At 38.9% G+C, this 20,461-nt stretch overlaps 1 protein-coding gene across 1 annotated transcript in view; it reads left to right on the forward strand.

Annotated features, from left to right (window-relative positions):
* Nucleotides 1–20,461, forward strand: part of PCSK2 (proprotein convertase subtilisin/kexin type 2) — a 97,703-nt gene that overhangs the window by 50,537 nt on the left and 26,705 nt on the right. The window contains exons 4-6 of the mRNA XM_068186335.1: nt 644–752; nt 2,740–2,777; nt 18,935–19,011. Of these exons, the coding sequence (XP_068042436.1) occupies nt 644–752; nt 2,740–2,777; nt 18,935–19,011 (224 nt within the window). The remainder of the gene's footprint in view (nt 1–643; nt 753–2,739; nt 2,778–18,934; nt 19,012–20,461) is intronic.

Here is a 20,461-nt window from a genome sequence, read left to right on the forward strand (position 1 = left end):
TGGCTGCAGTTTTTTTTCTCCTGAGGCAAAAGTTTTCAAATGAATTGGAGGCACATTAGCATGAATGGGATTTTATCCTTGAGGAGTCAATAAACTAAAGTGAGGATTAATTAATTTATTTTCTAGTAGCTAATCAAAATGTTGCAGTGATAAAAATAACAAAAATTTAGGATCTATACAGCAGATCCCTGCTTTCAAAAAAAACTATTTCCTGCTCATAAAAAAGTTCTCTGTAAAATCCGTTGTTCTAACTTTTTTCCTGGATTAACCCACTAACATGTTGAGCATGTTGAGTGGAAAAGTCGAAAAGTTTTTCTTTGGGGTCTAAAAGATTCAGTGTTTAACCAAACCTTATAAACCACAAAAAATTGAATTTTTCCAGTGTTGGGTTCTTTTCCTTTTTTTTTTTTTTTTTTTTTTTTTTGTTTTTGTTTGTTTGTTTGTTTTGTTTTTTTTTGTCTGTTTGCTTTTTACAGCTGCATTCTTGCAGTAGATATGATTATGGACAGATGTGTACTCCAAATATATATGGAAGATATTTTCTGTACCAATGATGCATGCAGAGACATAAAGGAAAAAGCAGTGGCTGTGGAAATATGTCAGTCAAGTAAAAAAAGCTATTTTTTTTTCACTGATGTATTAGATTAACACTGGTCAAGCAGATGGGACTCCTGGACTTGACCTTAATGTAGCTGAAGCATGGGAGCTGGGATACACAGGGAAGGGAGTAACCATAGGAATTATGGATGATGGTAAGTAAAGACTGAGTACTAATTTAATACTTTTAAGTAGACTTTTTTCATGTAATTGAAGTTAAAAAAAAGATTAAAAAGTAATAATCAATTGCTTGTAGTGGTGAGACTACCAGCCTCCATAAATACTTTGAGGTCTCAAGGGAAAATATGGTACAAAGATAGGGGTACTGAAGAATGGATATCCAAGCATTAAAACCAGTTTGCAGTTATCACTCAGATGTCTTCCAGGGCACACTGTAACGGCCATTAAACCTAAGGAGCAACTCCCCTTGACTTCTGTAGGCAGTGACTGGAGGAGGAAATTGCTGTGCAAAAAACACCTAAGAAAATGTTTTTTGGATTACATTATTTTCAAAGTCATCCTTGATAGCTGAAATAATTAAACACTTTCATGCTGAATGTCAGTCAAGATCTGCATATTAGATATATTGCTAGTTTCAGACTAAGTTCAGGAAAGGTACAGTTGAAGTTACAGCTTTTCTACTTATGGGTTCTTGCTGAAGTGCAGGAATTCTATGCAGTCTCTCAACACTCTTTGGAATAAATTTTGAATGTTTTCCTTTAATGGGGCTGAATAAAATTAAAAATAAATAAAATATCTGTATCCACATATGTTTTCTAGAGTCAACCGGGATCTGTCCTTACTTATTTCTGTTCCTCACCTGCTTACTCCTATGGCAAGGTTTTTGTGGAAGTAAGAAAGTAGACTCAGACACCTGGATATTAGGAAGAAATTCTTTGCTATGAAGGTGGTGAGATACTCTTAACAGGTTGCCAAGGGAGGCTGTGGCATTGTTCAAGGCCAGGTTGGATAAGGCCTTCAGCAACCTGATTTATGCATTGATGAAAGATCAATCTCATCTGAGAGATGACCTCTTGTGTCATAATTTCACTGATCTCACAGAGGCAGGACTTGGCTTTCAGATTAGCAAGGCATGACTGTGATGGGAATGATGGCAAATTATTTGAGCTTTGCGTCAATAAAACCGATGGTCCATCAGATACAGCTTTCAGAGAAGGGAGCAATGTGCCTTTCTAGTAACTCTAATAAAGATGGCCTGAATAACAGGATTCTTCATTGAGATTTTTATTGTCCATCTACCATTTGGATCAGTAACAAGGGTCTCCTAAGGCGAATCTAATGCTAAGGACCCTACAGAATGAAAAGTAATCATTCCATCAGAAAAACTATGATGATATGGCATTCTCCTTGCAAATAAAATAGAGCATGTGATGGGGAGGTGGTTGGAAAAACAGGATAGAGTGGTGATGATGAAAATGCAGCATGAGATTGGTGGCCATTGCTTTGTATGTTTTAACTGCTATGCAATAGGTCATCTTTTCCCAGCTGAGTGTGGATCTGCCACCTCTGTTACACCATCCACTGGGATTTGCACATTTGCCATGTGTAGAAAGATGCCATGCAATAGAATGAGTATATTACACACTGTTAGAATCTTTAGCATGCTACCAAAATGTGGAGCCTATACGCAGATATTTGCTAAAGTGGTTTAATCCCATATTAAAAGTTCTCTTTCATGCATATAATCTGAAATTTTTGCCTTAGTGATCACCCCAAGTCTACTCTAGTTAACTTCCTACTTAGTTTACAGTGGTTAAAAATACTCATTTTTCTATCCTGCACTGGTCCAGTGCTTACTATAATCTTGTTAGATTTGGTATGCCTTGAGATGAAAAAACTCATACAAAGATAAATTGTGATTTAAACCTTATAAATAAATATGATCTAGTCTACAAAACAATAAACTTTGTCATTCAGCTCACTTTTTCAAATGGCATCTGGATTTTGATATAAGTTATTGAAAAGACCACGTTTGAAAACTGGAATCTGACTTCAATCAATTGCATTATTCACCATGATTATTTTCCTATGGTTGTAAAGGAATCTTGTTCTGTGATCATTAGAAAATCTTTTTTGAAACTCTTAACCTTTGGTTTCTGTTCTCTCATTGTCTTATTGCAGGAATTGATTATCTGCATCCAGATCTTGCCTCAAACTACGTAAGTTCATGCTGACCTTCTCTGTAAGATGTGGATTTTCTTATTACTATAGTCCCTCTGCTACAAAATTTTGAACAGGGAGTAGAACAGCAGTACAGCTGGACTCCTGATCTTAGTGATCATACATTTCCCATTGAATGAAGCAGACTGAAAATGGGGCTGCCTGTGCAAGGAGTGGAAATATGACAAGGCTCTTTGTGGAGGAATGACAGTCTTGTGTCACATTAAATAAGCTGCAGCTTGCAATATTTGATTTAGGACAGAAATAAGTAACCTGTGAATTTTCTCCAAGTCCTGCTATTAAGATGCAGAATGCCCCTATCACTTGGAAGGCCATGGAGCTGTGGGCTGTGGCAGGGCATGTATTATCCTTTGAAACCTCCAGGAACAGTTTAATTCCTTTATAACATGTGTTTTGATCCAGTGCTTCACAGCATGTGCAGGGCAGATTGTGTATTCTCAGCACATGCTATGCAAAGTGATTGTTCCTCAAATCTACCTCAGGATTCAGACCTTTGGACTAGAGTGCATTTCTTAACTCTTTGTCTCCCTCCATTGGCACTACCACTCCTATCTTCAGGTCCCTTCCTGAGGGAAGCCCAGGCTGCTTCAGCTGAGCAATGTGGTTTAGTTTGCAATTGCAATTAAATGAAAAGAGGAATGAGGTGAGCTGGAGATTTTGGATAAAAAATGTCATCCACTTGGATAGAACAGCTCCAAAATGAGGAAGACAGTTATTTTTTCATACGGGCAGTTTGGAACATAGTAACACACGCAGGATGAAAACCTGTTTGTGTTTCAAGTAGCAAAGCACATTTGGTAGATAATAAGTGGATATAGAAGGCTTTGGAGAAGGCATTTGGGAAACAGCTGACCACAGAATGCAGATTAGCCAGTTTCAATCCTTATGAACTGGCATAATAGCAGCTAATTAAACCCTGTGCCCTGACTGCAGAATTCTCTCCCAAGAGAAATAACTCAGTAGGATGTTACCATAAATTGATAGAAATAAATAATTTTTTTAAAGGCAGCCCTTTTCTTTGCAGAAATTGTGCTCTGTGTGTGTTCTAGCATGTGGTGTGGGCAAAGCACATGCTCTACATTCATTTTTCAGCAGCAAGTGTGGACAAAGTATGTGGGAATATTCTGTTTCTAAAAATCATGTTTCAAATAGACAAGCAAAAAGTCTGCACAATATACCTGATGTAATAGGTTAACAATGCTACCAATGAACTGTTGTTAACGATGAATTTAGGATCATGCCCATGCCCCATCAAAACTAGATTATGCTGTAATACATTGTTTTCTCTTTTAAGTCCAAAATATTTTGTGTTTGATGGATAAATATTTGTCAGGTTTAGCAGAAATAGATTGGGTTTCGAGTGGCAATAGTGAATATTGTGGAAATTAGTGGAAAATGATGCAGAGAAGAGCAATGCACAGACATGGTGGTAGAAATCCTGAAATAATGGAGCTGGAGAGAAATCTGAGAGTTAAGAGATATTGGGATGAAAACTGGAAAGAAAAGCTGTCTAGACATGGGGTCATCAAACATTTAATGGCAGTCATGGAAGACTTGTGAGGAGACTGATTTTGAAACAAAAATCTGAAAAGATTTGTGCAGCAGTGACTTTGTCCAAGTGAGGAGAGGTTCTGTAGCGTAGCAGTGATCAGGCTGTGGAGGGAAAAGAGAAGATTAGCTGGCTAATACAAAATGCAGAAGCAAATGGCTGGTTGGTAAGACAGTCATTAAAGGAGCAGCAGAAAGATCTTGAAGGAGATAAGACCTCCAGGCTTTAATACTGAAATTCAAAAGTAGGACTTTTCACATGAGGTGAAAATTGGTCCTAGGCTGTCACAGCATCACGTCTGAGAGGTGGCTGGTTAAGGACAAGGTTGATTCCTTCTCCTGCTGCTAAAACCTGCCAGCACCTCCCTTGCCCAACCACAGCAGAGTGAGTGCAAGGCTTGGTTCACCTGTACTTTGCCTCTCCCTGCAAGGCTGCACGGGCCCCCTTGAGTCCCAGGAGTTCCTGCTCTGGCAGCCTCTGCTGTCTCTCAGAGGCCATGGGGGCCTTTTTCCCAGCAGGCAGTAATTTGGGCATGAGCTAAAGATGAGGGACTTCAATTCCACTGAAGAAAATATCAGTTTAGATGTAAAAATGCAACGAAACAAGTCTCTTAAGCTGGCATAGCAATTGTAGTCATCGTTGCACAGCTACATTCTTGGTGTTTCACTATATCTGCACTTTGGGGCAGCTTTCTCTGAAGTTCCTGTTGTTTATTTTTAGGAAATAAAAAGCTTCTCAATTGTATTAAAGCCTGTATACCCTGGCAGTGTCTGTACATCTTGCTTGGAAAATTGGGAGCAATTGGAAAGTCTCTCAAAGGTGGTAGGTTTGGCAGCTGAGCATTTTCAAGTGTAAAACCTTGGCCTTGGTTCCTCATTTTAATTTGACTTTTATGATTTTGACTTTCTGGTCTTCTTGCTTGAACAGTTTAATGGAGGTTAGCACTTTGATGAAATGCAGGGTCGGAGAAGAGAAAGACCTTTCTGAAGAAGAAAACTTTGTACTTTCTCTTAAGACTGTTGAACTTCTACCTATCACATGGAGTTCACTTCCATCCGTATTTTTCTTGCTAGTTTTTTAAGATTTACTGCTTGAATCATCCATTTCTGGTTTTAATGCTCTTTATATACATGGAAAGACATGTGTCTGCTCACAGTGTGGGTGGACTGCTCTCCCAGCATTGCCTCCTGGCTTGCTGCAGTATAGCTCCTTGCTTTTCTGGGATCAGGGAGTTATGGCAAAGCTGGAATTTTCCATTCTACACTGTGAATGCAGAGAGACTCATTGTCAAATGATCTATATTTTCTTCCAAGCCTTGGAAACCCTGCAGGGAACCTTGGAAACCTTCAGGAAATTATTTTTTTCACCGCAAAGAGAGCCCTTCATTATAAACTGATAATTAAAAAGCTGGGGCCTAATCTACACCATGGTTTGCTTTCAAATCATAATGTACATATAAACCCAGCAATTTTCAGGACTGATTTCTCCAAGATACAGCATCTGAGTGAGAAAGAAATGTCAAGTTACAGGGGCTGCATCTGAGATATGTCTAATAAAAGGGGGGAAAAGCAACTGTTGGGGATGGACATAGCAAAATATTTTAAAGAAAAAACTAAGCAAATGGAGATTTCTTGTGCCACAAACAGAAACATAAGCTGAGCTCTCTCTGATACCAGTTTTTTATTGTGGTATTTTATCCTTGGCTGCTGTCTACTGGTGAAGGTCAGTGTAGCAGCATTATCCCACTTAGAGCAGTGGGGAGCTGATCGTCTTCTAGAAGTGGGTTTGTCCCTGATTAGCAGTGGTTAGAAAAATCAGGATCCCACCAAGAGACTGGGGCCAGGAGTGAAAAATTGCTGGTTTCAGTGTCTGAATTCTGCCTGAAGCTGAAAGCTTGTTTCAAAAAATCCAGGGAGAGAGAAGACTAACACTGTAGGAAAACTGGAGGTGACTATGTGAGCAGGTAACATTTTCACCAAGTATTGATACATGTAGAATGAGACTCAACCAGCAATTCTTAGTAATAGATAGCAATTGAAAAGATTTTGAACTCTGTAGGATTGCACAGATATAACACGTGCTCTATGTAAGGAATGAGGGAAGATTTTTTGGATTTACCTCAGGGTTAGTCAAAGTTTTCTGTCATCTACCATTTCTCATTCAGATGTGAACAGCAGATGGCCTTACCTATCTTCTCTTCCCGCTTTGTCAGCATCTCCAAACACAAAGCAGCCTCTCTCATCACTTCTGGTAATTTGTCTCCAGCCAATACCATAATGGCTCCCCCTGCCTTGCTGAGAGTGGGAGCATTTTTTTTGGAATAATTACCTTATCACATAAGCAGTGAAGCAGGGAAATGTTCCACTTCTGTTCTGAGGTGCATTTGCCATTGTTTGCTAGAGGAACAAAAACACCATTGAATAATCTTTACAGCCACAAAAGGAATAAGAAATAGTACAGGCAATAAATTTCACACTGCAATATGTGCAGCAAAGCATAGCAACAGCAGGAAGGATCTTCTTACTTTTAGAAAGTCTGTTTTTCCTTCATTACCATGAATTTCTGAGAATGATTTGGCCTCCCTGCACACCACAAAAAGGACCAGCAAACTGTTCTGGCAGCCGTGAGCCTGACTGCAATGATTTACCATTACAAACCATCAGTATCTCCACTAAAAATATCTGGGGCCTAGTTGTGGCATTTTGTAGAGCTGACAAAACTCCACTGACATTTATTGATCCACACTGCTTTGGCCTTGGTGACCCACCACCCCTCCGACTCTGAAATCCGAGCTAATTTTTTTTCCTGAATCCAGTAGAGTCCACATATTACTGGTGGGGAGAAAACTGTTGTCCCTTCTCAGGGCAAAATTTGTTGCAAACACTCTGAAGACATTGAAAAGCTCCCAGTGTCTCTGCACTTAATATGAACCCAGGGAATCCTCAGGAATTGTAAACACAAACCATAGGAGAGTCAGGTTCCTACTGGCCTAGTGTCAGGGAATGATTTCAGGCAGCTTTATGAGATCTGATTCCCATGGCATGATTTTCAAAAGACTCTGAGACAGTTAGACTGCATTTCCTCCTGCATTTCAAAAGGTTATGCAGACACTTCATTTTAATAAACCTTTGCTTCTGATACATTAAAGGTATTTTATGGGAAAACTCTATGTGCTGACTGTCATTGCTAGCATCTATTTTTAATTCTAATGCTAAAAAAGCATTTATTATAAAAAATAAAGAACAGAATAAACTTTTTTCAGCACATCACTAATTAGATTTGGGCTTGGTTATTTTCTTTTGGGTTTTTTTGGTGTTGCTTTGGAGTTGGGTTCTTCCTAATAGGTTTTCTAAAATAAACACTAGCATAAAACCTAAAAAATATCAAGCAAACCCTGGGATAAATTCATAATACATTCTTCTGCCAGCACTGCAAATTCAGTTAGAACACTGATGGATGAAGGCTGTTAATGAAATTTCTGCCCACAATCTGCTTCAAGAAATTGCTGAGACAGAATGAAGCCTCTCTTTTGCCAGGATGGAAGGATGGATCAAGTGTTAAAATGTGAGGGTGACTGATGCCTTAGCAGTCAAAACTGGTAGCTTTCTGTTGGGCTGTTTATGCTGCTCAGGTGGCTTCTGGCAGCTCAGGGGCTTGTTTTAGAATTTAGAATATGATTACTCAGGACATGCATGACAATAAAGTTTCACTGGAAAAAATTAGAAGTTACTGGAAAAATAATTAAATTCTCTTTCAGATGTGGCTATTTTTTCTGTTATTCTGTGCAGGATCAGCTTCTGGGCTCATTTCTATGTTCTGTGCCATCTGTTTTGTTTTTTTTCCTCAGAACATAATAAAGGCTAAAAAAGAGATGATGCCTTCTCTGATCATATCAGCCAGGCATACAAGGTTCTCAGTGTACCTGGAGGGGTGTCCTGAATTAGTCACATACAGAAAATGCTTCAAATCTTGGAAAACGTAATGGGCTCCTACAAACAGTCCTTCCGTGCTCCCAGCAGTCACTGCTATTAAAGGAACATGTCACTTCTGCCGTGTACTGAAGTCTAAATAAGATGACTGTACAGTTCCTCTGCTCTGTACCTTGTTGCTGCTTAACACAAGCACTGCCAATGGGGGAGAGAAGCCTGTGTAAAGGAGATGTCAGGGTCTTCCAATTTAATGAAAGGTAAAAAGTTTCTGTAATCGTAATCTCTGAATGCTTGACAAGACCTGGGGCTTAGTGATTAGCACCATCCATGCAGCTGGAGTTGGCACACGCCAGGGGCATGTTGGCCTCTCCAGGGGGATGCACTGATTTATGCTGGCTATAAAATAGCCTCAAAACACAGTTCCTTAGGAATCAAAAGGTACTCAGATATTGTAGTTGCATTTGCCCGATATTATTTTCAGATCAATATATGCTGCAAAAAGTTTCCAGCTTTATTCTATATTAGGACCACCTGAAAGGGATAATTTTCAAGTTAAGTGCATGCCTGGTGTGCAAGCAATGTGAGATGATGCCACAGATACTTACTGTGCAAGCTGACAAGCACTCATTGTCTGCAGCGTTTATTTTTCTCTATAATCAATGCACTTAATCAGTTGCACACTGAGAAAGTGCAAGGTGGCTAATCACTTTAATCATAAAGCACTAGTATTAATTTTCACTTAAGGCATCATCTGTGGAAAGTAAATTAAGATTGTTGAAATGAGAAATGCGCAAGGATGAAAGAGCAGATGACATTTCTGCATCAGTTCTGGCTGATGCTTTTGGAATGGGCTTGTGCCTCTCTCTAGGGTTTCACCAAGTAAGCCTTTTTATAAAATTAAAGTGTCCATGGGGAAATGAAAGTGAAATATTTTTATTTTGGATCAGTTCAACCTAATTTTAATATTTGACATCCAGAATGTGCTGAATTAAAACAGCAACAATAAAATCCCAGTCTGATGCTTGGTGCACTTGGTAGAAGAGGGTCGGAGACATGGTCCCCTGGAGGCAGTGAACACCATGTAATTTTAAAATCAAGTTCAACAAGTTGAAAAAAAGAGGTTTCCTTTCCCCAAAATGGAAGTAATACATTTTCCATTGAAAATGGCCAAACAATTTTTTAAGATTTTTCCATTTGAAACCCTTTATTTTCTGTTTCTCAAAGAATAGTTATTTAGCTGCCGATATTTTTTAAGACCCTAACCAGTGTGGAAATCCCTGAATATCCACCAACATTTAGATGCAACTTAATTAAAATTCATGCTGTAGTTACTTTTCGTTACCAAGGTATCACCAGGGAAGTCTGAATTAGATGGTGCATGTGGAGCACTGTTCCCTCACAAAGCTTCATCAAAATTTGATGGGGTTTAGGGAGAGTTTTTTGGGCCCAGTAGTGATTTTGGCAAGGAAAGTCACAAATCCACTTTAAACTACTGGGCTTTCAACTGATTTTAAAAGGAGAGCATTGGCCAAGCCCTCTGGATAAGCTAGTCTTGCAAAGTAAAAGAGTGTAGGAGACCTGTAATTCACAAGTAGTGCCCTTTCTTTTTGAAATCAAAATGCCCTAAATGCAGTAAATAAATATACAGATGTTCGCCAATACTTTAAACATCTCTCCTTCACTGTACCTGTAAATTAATTTGGTTAATTTGAAATCAATCTTTTCCATCCTGGCACTTCATCTTGGCACGGTTGTTTGCTTTGCATTGTTTGATCTTATTTGTATGCATTTATGTTCTTCATGTTACTGTTCTACTTCTTGGCAGTTATGTAGATAGTTAAGATGTTTTTAGACACCTGCCTTATTTCAGATTGTTTTGATTGAAGTATAATGTTCAGAATTTCTGTTTCTTTCCCAATGGAAGCAATATGCATAATGAAAATCTCTTTCCAGGGAACAGAATAGCAGTGCACAATGTCTAATAAAATGCTGGCCACATTGAAGTCAATGGTAGTTTTTGTGTTAAAATCAGCAATTTGACAGATTATATAAGTAGCAGTTTGTTCTACTGTGTATTGCCTTTATTTTTTAAGCATACCAGTAAGAGGCATAGACTTCAACAGAGCAAATAATGATACCAAGGGCTGTGGAAGCATGACTGCCTGGGATACCATGTTTTCCTGTGAAACAGGAGCTTGTATTTGATGAAACTTTGGCTACTTCCAGTACTGTATAGCTGGTTTTTGGTGAAACTTAAATGTATATGGTAGTGGATACCTCAATCACACGTTCCCTGTGCTGTCCTTGCCTGTAAGCACTGATGCAGATTGGGAATTGTTGGAAATGTTTTTCAGGCAAATCATATTCTGACTTTTGTTAAATGAGGTGAATCTCTCTTTAAATATGTACAAAGGTGAGGATGAAAACTGTGCTGTGTTCAAGGACTTCATCATTTCAATGCTAGCAGATGTTTTTTAGAATTCCTTCTTGTGAGAAACTAAATCACTTTAATTCAGTGGCACTTAACTCATTTGCAGGATTAGTCAACCATGATACCATGTCTGACAGATGTAGTTGAGAGTCTTTCTGTCAGTCATCTAATGATGTCTAGGACACTTCTTTTTAACATCCAGTAAATTAATGTGAATACATTAGCTATGATCAAATAGACTTATCTTTAACAGAAGAACTTGGAATGATTATGTACTATTTAAAATCTTAAATACTTGAAAAGTTTAGTATGAGGGGATTTGCATGAGCACATTCTGAAGATTCCACCTTTTCTCTCTGTAATTTTGGATTTAGATGATTCCATATGGACTAAGCAATGCAAACTTTAATTAATGCCAGAAAAATCTAAATTGGTGCATTAAAATTCCTGAGAGCCCAGCATGTCTTAACAGTGTTAGTCACATTATAATTCTCCCCTGGGATGCTAATGAGGTCAGCTTACAACTGAAATAACACACAATAGATCTCCAAGACCTTTTAACTCTATGGATTGTTAATCAAGCTGTGTTTGCTTTGTGTGACAGAAGAAGTGCAGGTAATAGTTTTCATTATGTTTTTGAGTCTCTTCTCTGAAATTTTCACCTCCTTTTGCTTCATCTACAATGTCATTTTATGTGTTCATTCATCTTCCATATTCATGCAATTTAGGTGAAACACCAGCTGTGTGGCTGTTAACAGTTCTCTTGTCAGCTGAGAAGCCTTTCACGAGAAGGAAAATACCCAACCAGTTTTCTGTCTTGTCTGCTTTCACTTTCAGTTCCTCTGCATCACCAGACTAGCTTTCCCTGCCCTCCCCTCTCCATAACCCACATGGACCAGGTCTCTCTGTTGTAGGTCACCCTCCAAACCACCTAAACCACTTTGATTTCCCTCTTTGCAAAGCTCCAGTTTGGCTGTTCTGTAACAATAGGTTGGTGTAGCCTCTAGAAGTGGTCATCTTTTACAACCTGCCATATTTGTTTTCTGAGTGCCATTGCAACCACAAGTCCAGTACTGCTGCCCTTTGGTGTTAGCATTGCTGATAATTGTCAGCTTTTTTGGACTCTGCAGTGTGGGTGCCAGTGCCACGCTGCAGCAGGGAAAGGTTGGCTCTCCCAACATGAGTGAGACCATGTCATGCTAAATGACTGCACTTGAAGGACTGCTGAGTTTGTATTGCAGCCTCTGAGCTATAGGTTTTCTTACAGTGATGGAAAAAATATCTCCCTAATCCCCCACATGCCGCCTGAGAGACCTTGGTGCTGAGTGTGATCTGGATCTTGCTATGTTTGAGAAGAGCCCATGGCAGGTTTTGCTAGATGTTGGGCTCACTGGCAAGATGGTTTAGCTTTTATTTCCCCTTCCCTTCCTGCTTATCCCTCCAGGAGGCTCTAAGTGCTGGCTGCCATCGAAATATTGCAAACACAACCTTTACTGCAGCTCAGTGCCCAGCAAGCACATATTTGATGTAGTGACAGACCTGTCAGCTGTTTCTTACAGGGACCTAACTAAGAATAATGCACTTGGACCTCATTTCTCTGCTGCCAGCTTTATACCTCTATTAGTTTTTCAACTTCAGTAGGTCAAACTAATGCATAATCAAAGTATCTGAAGGGGAAAACTGCCCACTGGAAGGGGAAGGTGGGCCAGGTTTTTAATATAATGGAATGCTAAAACTAGTTGAAAAGTGTGTTCAGAGTTTTTTTCCGTAGAAGTCATTGCACAATTTGTATTTCCTATTATAATAAAATAATCCAAGGACTCATATGTCTCTAACAACTTATATGCCCTTTCCCCCCCCCTTTTCTTTTCCCCCTCAATTAAAGAAACCAAGGAGTTCACACCATAACCCAAAGCTTTAAATTTGCTACTTGCCCTGAAAATCTTTAACAGCAACCAGTTGCCTAATTTATTTTTAGTTTGCTAATTTTATTGCCTTAGCCTTATGCCTCCGTATGAACATACGTCCTTGATGTGTTGTAGGTACAGCTTAAAGGTTCTTGTGCACCTCCTCTGAAAATTAAGGAATGTTTGGCTGAGCAGAAATAGGTTTCAGTTTTGTAGGTTAACTTGCTTTTGCCTTCAGAACTCTGGCTCTGAGCAATTAACAACTGGTGATGTGCTGCAGGTTTTTTCCCCATCAACCTGAAAATTGTGGAGCAGGCTAAGAATGCCAAGAGGTGAATCACGAAGCAGTGTCTTTATTATAAACAGAAATTCATTTGGCTGCTTCTTTATAATAAATTCTCTTGTCTGCCTCAATTTCTTTTTTTTTTTTCCTATGTCAGGTAAAGATGCAAGGGAAAATAATTGGGGGTATTTCAATAAGCTGGTTTTATTTTTAAAAACTGATTGCAAAAAAGAATTCTCTACTTCTTAAAAATTCTGCCCAGCATAACATTTTCTCTGAGTCTTTGTGATTCCCATTTTTTTGGTCATGTTTGACTATACACCTCTGAGCTGAGCATTAGCAAACAGCCACTGGGTTAGATGGCATTTAGCCAGATGCATTTGGACTTTCATTTTGTTCACTGGGAAAACACCTGACAATCTTGGTACCTAAGAATTAATTTCTGATTTCTTTCCGGTTCTTTGGAGCTGGGAAATAGCTGTGCTTATATCTACCTGGGTGGTATACAGCACTGATGTACTGCCCATGTGCTTTACCCTGTGGGAAATAAAAAGTGTGTTTACTCCACCCCTTTTTTTTAAAGATGCTCACATGCTGGAGAGCATCAGCCAGCAGTGTAACTAATGCTGGTTTTCTCATTTTGTCTGCTGGGGAAATAGGAAGGCCATTACTGTGGTAAAAGTAAAATAAGTGATTGTGTGACATTGTAGTGCTAAGTGACATGTAGAGAGGATCATCAGTTACTTGACAAAGAAATCTGTTTAATATAGAAAAAAGAATACAATGTGATATGACCTCAGCAAAGCTATTTTTCTTCATAACTGTAACTTTAAAAATAATGCTATCTTAATGAAGGTAAATGCAAATGTTAAAGTAAGGCTCCATGTTTTTTTCAACTGCTTTTTTTTTGTTTGTTTGCTTTTAAACCTAAGAAGTGAAAAACTTTCAGCTTTGCAAAGTAAGGCATTAGATAAGAAGTGGGGGACAGCCCACCTGTCTTTGTATAAACTCTGAAGCTGGATTATTAGAATTCTTACATCTTGTAAGCTCAACAATTTTAACTGTTGTAAATTAAGCAATAGGAACTTGTTGTTTGCAGTCAGTTTATCTTCTTTTGACTGTAATTCCACTAGTTTTTCCTTTGGCCTAATCCTTGGTGATTGTTGAGGAAATGGAAGGATTTTTTCAGTAATAACTACAAAAAGAAATCACTACTGTGGTGAGCTCTTTACTTGCTCATTCTGTGGCCAAGTAGAGCCTGTACTGAATACCTGGAACTGGAATACCAGGAGGGCTTACAGGCACCTCAGGTACTATTCTGGACCCAGGACACAACTCCATCAATTTTAAATGATGTTCTGATTTATTATTCTGTGGCTGTTTTGAAAAGAAGAAAAGCAGAGAAGTGTGCTGGTCTCTTATTTATTACCCAAGATCTGGCTGGTGTTGTCTGGCTCAGTATTTTTACTTTTGTGATGTACCTATAAGAACTGGGTAAAAGGCTGCAGTTTCTGGAGAGACGTGGCAGATTTCACCAGTTGTGAATTTGCTCTTTAAGTTTAATATCTTTGAACAAAACCCATTACTTTATGGATATATTCTTGGTTTACATGGTCTGCAAACCAGCTCTGAATTTGCTGGATAGAAATATAGGACATGTACATTAGTTCATATAGAGGCAGAGGTATTTAAAGTTACAGGGTTTATTTCATTTCCATTTTAAAATCCCCACAAACCAAACCAAAATAAAAGTGTGCTTCCCATGGCAGAGAGGAGAGGGCTTATTGTACAATGGCTGACTTAGCAGCAGTGCCTCTGCTTTTTGTTAATGACCTTTAAGCCTTGCAGCACCTCTCCTAGGTTAAACATGTTGCCTCCTTTTTCGCCTTTTGGTGGGCATATTCTATTTATTTAAGCCCAAATGTACAGAACTGAATTTCATTTTGCCACCACATGATGTTCAGACTTATTTTAATACAGTTTCCCTGGGATGTTTTATGTCGTAATTTGAGGTCATGGCTATGCTTGCTCTTTGGATCAGTAAAGAAATCAAACAAACAAAAAAAAGGTATCTTTCTGCCACAGATCTAGTACAGGACTTTAATATCATTAATAGAATCAGCCTTTGACCAGTGGGATGTGGCTTTAATTGTCTCTTGCACTAGCATGTGAGCCTAGGCGTATTTCTTGATTTACAGAGAAAAAGGGAAGGGTATGTGAATTACGCTGCAGAAGCTCGTGAAGTCAGATAAAGATTTATGGGCTTACTGCATTATTCAAGGTACATAATTTTATTACAGTGCTGAACAATTCATGGGACAACTGATTTATTGTTAGTGTCATCTTTTGCATAATGAATTTTTTCTACAGATGATTTTACTGCATGTGTTTTAAAAGGTACAAGGCAATTCTTTGGGAAATTCTAGTCTAAGGTTATTTTTATGGAAAGCAGAATTTTATACAGAGGCAAAAGTAATCTATTTGTGTCATGGTATACAAGCCATTACTTAATAAATTATTGAAAGGGTCTCATCCTGGGATCTGATACTCTTCTGTTAGTATTTTATTTGGTGTAGAAGCTAGAAAGCAAAAACAGAGATATTCCTTAAAGAGCAATACCATTCCTCTCTGTAGCAGCATTTTTGTTATATAATAGATGTTATTTGTAAGTAGTTGTGCATAGATAGTGACTGACAAACATCAGATCACTCTGCAGCAATGAGCTGGTTTTGATTGAACATGAGGGATTAGATTCACCTCATTGTAACACCCAGTGTCAATGACTGGTCTAAGGCCAGACCAGTGCCTGAGGTTGGAGGCTCAAGTCCTCCCTCAGGTTAAAAACCAGGCAACTTAGCTTAGATCTTGAAAATCAAGTGTTAAACACTTCAAGTCTAAGAGAAGGAACTGCCAGTAGACTAGTTTGTCACCAGAGGACACAAGGAAAAACGACGCACCACAGCTTTGGTCACCATGAAGAGACTAATTTATTTTTTCTGACTCCAATCATTTATAGTTCTCAAAAGGTGCCAGTGGATTGGAAGGTGAATGTGCCACCTCTCCAACGACACTGGACAAACTACCAGTCTATCAAATTTACCCGCCTCTATGAAAGAATGCAAAACAATAGGTTGTTTACAGAAAGTTGTGTGAGAAAGTTCTCTACAAGAATGTAAATTCAGAAGGCTTTAGAAAATCCTAAGAAATCAGGGCAACACTAGTTAGGCAAGAAAACAGGGCACTGAATCACCTGAGTGGAAAATTCAAGTGCTCCCATTCCAAGTGCTATTGTGGATCCTCATCTGCACTGGTTTTGATTGCAGCCTCACAGGTTACTATGCTGATTAATTCTCCATATTAGCAATAAACTCCCTCTTGTTGCCTGCTGGGGACTCCAGCCTATGGAGGAGAATGGCAAAACACAGATTTTAATATTGACTTCATAAAACACAAAATTAAATATTTAAGCTGTCCACTCAAGCAGTTCCCTTTGTGGTGCAATTCTGAAATTGTTTAATTTCTTACTTTAGCTTAAAAAAAAATTAACAAAAGCTGAGGCTAAGTTATTTGTGGATTTAATCTTTAAAATTAGGAACTTGAAGCAGTCCATTTGTACTTATCTCTGCTGTTTCATTACCCATTTCACTGCTTCCACAGTGTGGGTGAAATACTCCTTCACAATGCTGAAACTCACTGTCTTTTCTTAAAGACCCTAATGAAGATAAATTGCTCAGTTAGCTGTTGTTTTCTTTCCAAGACTACTACTTAATTTTGCCCTTTGTGGATGGTTCCCACTCCATTAGTTATCTTTTTCCTATGGGTGCTGTGATGCAAAATGAAGCAAATGAGAGCTAAAGCATGTGGCTGGACAAATTGGTTTATAGCCTGCCTAGAGGCATCTTTCCATAAGCTGCCTTACCTGGGGCCTACAGCAGGGCTGCACTTTGCTGTGGGGTATCTGCATCATTCAGGCTGGAATCCCTTTGTCTGTCACTGCTTTGAACACGAGTGGTACAGCAGCACAGCTAGAGGGGCTTTTCAGCCATAATTTTTGCACATGGGAACCCTGGAGTCGAGAGTGGTTGATAGAAAGTACAAGATGCTTGCATATTTGATGATGTCCTGAAAAGTCAGCCTCACCAGACCTCCTTTGAGCTTAGGGTGTGCAAGTGGGACTGCATTTCTTCTAGATGGGAAAATAAAACACAGTTGATGCATGACTGAGTTTAAATTTTCATTTGTGCAATAATTTTAGGGTGGAAGCTGAAGTTCTGAGTGAATAGGAAGTTGGCAATATGTCTGTGTGGTGTCTACATGACAGTGAATTTTGTAACTCACTACATGTTCTGTGGACAAGTACTTGTTTTCTGCTGCTTTTAAGTCTCCCCCTCAGTAATTTCAATTGCTTGAATTATGAGAAGTAGTAAAAAAATAACTCCTTGTACACCTTCTCTGTACTACTCATGAATTATAGACAAATGTCAAATTCCCCTTTTTTCCCTGGCTGGAAAGTGATGTTCTGTTTACTCTTAGCTCATGCAAACCTACGCCATTCAAAGTGCTGCATAAGCAGTTGGGGTAATTAAAAGAAGCAAATTAATCAGACACCTGGGAACAAAGGCTTAGAAGCACTGAGAATTTGTGGCTACAGCTGACAGTACTGGAAGGCATCTTCCAGGCTTCCATTCTTCTTCAGGCTGAAAGTCAGGGCGTGGAGATATGGAGAGGTCTGTAAGGATCTCAAAAAGGAATTAATCTCTGAGCTGGAAGACAGCATCAAGCCATTTGAGAACCACTCTGAAAATCTCTGCTCCATTCAAGTGCCGCATATATTTACTGTCTGTGCTGAATATAAGCAACCAGGCTTTGAAGTGACCACCCAAAAAACCCCACTGTACAATAACTTGAAAGACACTTAGTTTTGCCCTCTAGGTATCAAGGGCAGTGTTGTCCTCATTTCATCCTGGAACAAGTTTTTTGGGAGTTTAATGGTTTGAATCCAAAACTTGTGTGCTACCAATGGACTGTCTATTCCTGTATCTCAGGAACTGAAAATCAGATGAAAGGGAATGTTTTTAGGAGCATAGCTATTCATGCACAAGTCTCAAATTATCTTCAATAGCATGCTCAGCCAAATCTTAAAAGGAATACAAGTACACATTAATTAAGAATTAACATAATTCTGTTCCTTGAGTATGATGACTATTAGAACATAAACTCAATGAACATACACTTGAGAGGAAACTGCTAAATATTTTTAAAAGCCTAATTTTGACTCACCCTTTATTTTTTCATTAAGAGAGAAAAAAGAAGATGGCACTTGACTTTCTGAAACTTTCTATTTGCTTCAGATCAGAAAGTTACTGAGTGTCCTTAACTGCTGATAGGACAAATCAGGAATGAATTAGCTTTATATAGAAAGCAGAGACATGGGATGACATTTTGTAAAGCCTGAAAGCCACATTTGTGAAGCTGTGCAGACAATTAAAGAAATGAGAAAATATGCAAAGACATTTTCAGGCATATGTGCTGGCCATTAATGCAGTTTTCACAGTTGCATTTTGAGAAATTTACGTTCTTAGGCATTGAAATTATTTTAGAAATCTGACTGTTGTAGTACCATATATGAGGTTTTCAAAAACACTTATTTTGTGGAAGACCCATGTGTCTTGTCACTTCCACCACCATTTGGAAAATGGGATTTAACCTTTGCTTTGCCACACCAAGTAGTTTAAGAGCTGAATACTCTTGTAAGTGTTGATGTTGATGCTCAGTAGTAACCTGAGCTCTCACACCACCTCACAATTGACCACACTGGTCTACAGGAGTCTTTGCATGCCAGAAAACATTTTTCCCCATGCTTGCTGGTGTGGAAAATGGGAAATGGCACAGCACTATGGGACTGGTTTCTGTCCAGACACATCTTGCAGAATGAAGAGGGCAAAGTTTGCTATTGATTCTCAGCTTCTCATTCAATTTGTGTTTCACTTCATGTCTGTTCTTCAGCTGATTTTCTGTGTTCCTTGTGTTTTGTAGAATGCCAAAGCCAGCTACGACTTCAGCAGCAATGATCCCTACCCCTATCCCCGCTATACGGATGACTGGTTTAACAGGTAAATGGATTTTGGGCAGCCTGCCCTTCACTTTGGTTTGTGTAAGAAATTCCACATCTTTGTGAAATGTCTGCTTTCTGCTAAATTCAATCATCACAGAACAGACACTGTAGTCGCACTGCTGCTTGAAATTTAGAGGTTACTTATCAACGTCATTTTTTTAGGTTTATAGTTTATAAATGAAGTTGCTGCTCCAGAAAAGTATATTTTTAGATTGTTTGGATAAGTGATGGCTGCATACCTTTTAGTTGAAAACTTTTTAAAGATTTCAGGGCTCAGACTGAGTTCTTATCAAAAAATATATTTCAGGCCTATTTGGTGTGGTTTTCATCTCTAACTTAGGATGTCTGGATGGTCTCCTAGTTTTGGATGGGGGTTTTTGTTTTTATTTTTAAAGAAATCAGTTGTAGTTCTGTCAGAGTGACACAACAAAGAAGTAGCTGTGCTTCCACCTCAGACAAGGGCCTCCTGGAATGGATTAAACAGAGTTAGGAGCTGTGATGTCCTTCTTTGTAGTCCTGCAATTTTTCAACCAAAGCAAGATCAATCAATGAGATTTCTGCTTCATTTTGGGAAAGGACATCTGACACTTTTAAAGAAGTACACTTTTAAAGTAGAATCCATTTAGTGAATGGAAAGTCACAGAAAGACTAGGGCTCTAATTTGTGGAGGTCTGCTGACTTTCTTGCTTTATTTATGCAAAGGATCTTTTTAGGAGACAGATGCCACTTAGCTCTGGAGAGGAAGAAAATTAAATTTAGCTTTAGTGTGTAATGGTAGCTTTTGTTGTTTTCAGTGTGGAACTTCATAAAATTAAATATGTTCTGCCAAGTCCCTTTAACACTGATTCTGCTGCTATCAAGTGTTTTATAGTGGAGCCTAGTTTGCTGTCCTTACCTGTTCTGCAAAGTAAACTCTCCCTGGAGGGACAGTTACATCCCAAAGTCTCTTTGAAAAGACCTCAAGCATTCCAGATGTGGCAGAGGTTGTTGTCTCAGGTCCCAGGTGCCCCTGGCTAACCTCAAGCACTTCAGTGAAGAATTGAGGGTGAGCAACACTATTGTTTGTGACCCAATCTGTAATAATTGAGCACAACATGATTCAGGTTGTCAGAGAACTGCAACACTTTCCTCTGTTTCTTGGGGGAATGGAGAGTTCAGGTCGGCAACAGGAGGGGGAAAACAATGGAGAAATTACTTTGCAGATATCCTTTACTGTTCTTTCTTTTCAGAAAAAAAATAAAATCAATACTTAGAAAGTATAACATTGTTTGTCAATGAACCTTAGTCATACTGGGATGCTCCATCCCTGGAAGTGTTCAGGGCCAGGCTGGATGGGGCCCCGAGAAGCCTTGTCTCATGGGTGGCATCCCTGCCCATGGCAGGGAGATTGGAGCTCGATGAACTTTAAGGTCCCTTCCAACCCAAACCACTCTATGATATGATGAACC

Source organism: Anomalospiza imberbis, chromosome 3 (assembly GCF_031753505.1).
Source record: "Anomalospiza imberbis isolate Cuckoo-Finch-1a 21T00152 chromosome 3, ASM3175350v1, whole genome shotgun sequence".
Classification (NCBI taxonomy): domain Eukaryota; kingdom Metazoa; phylum Chordata; class Aves; order Passeriformes; family Viduidae; genus Anomalospiza; species Anomalospiza imberbis.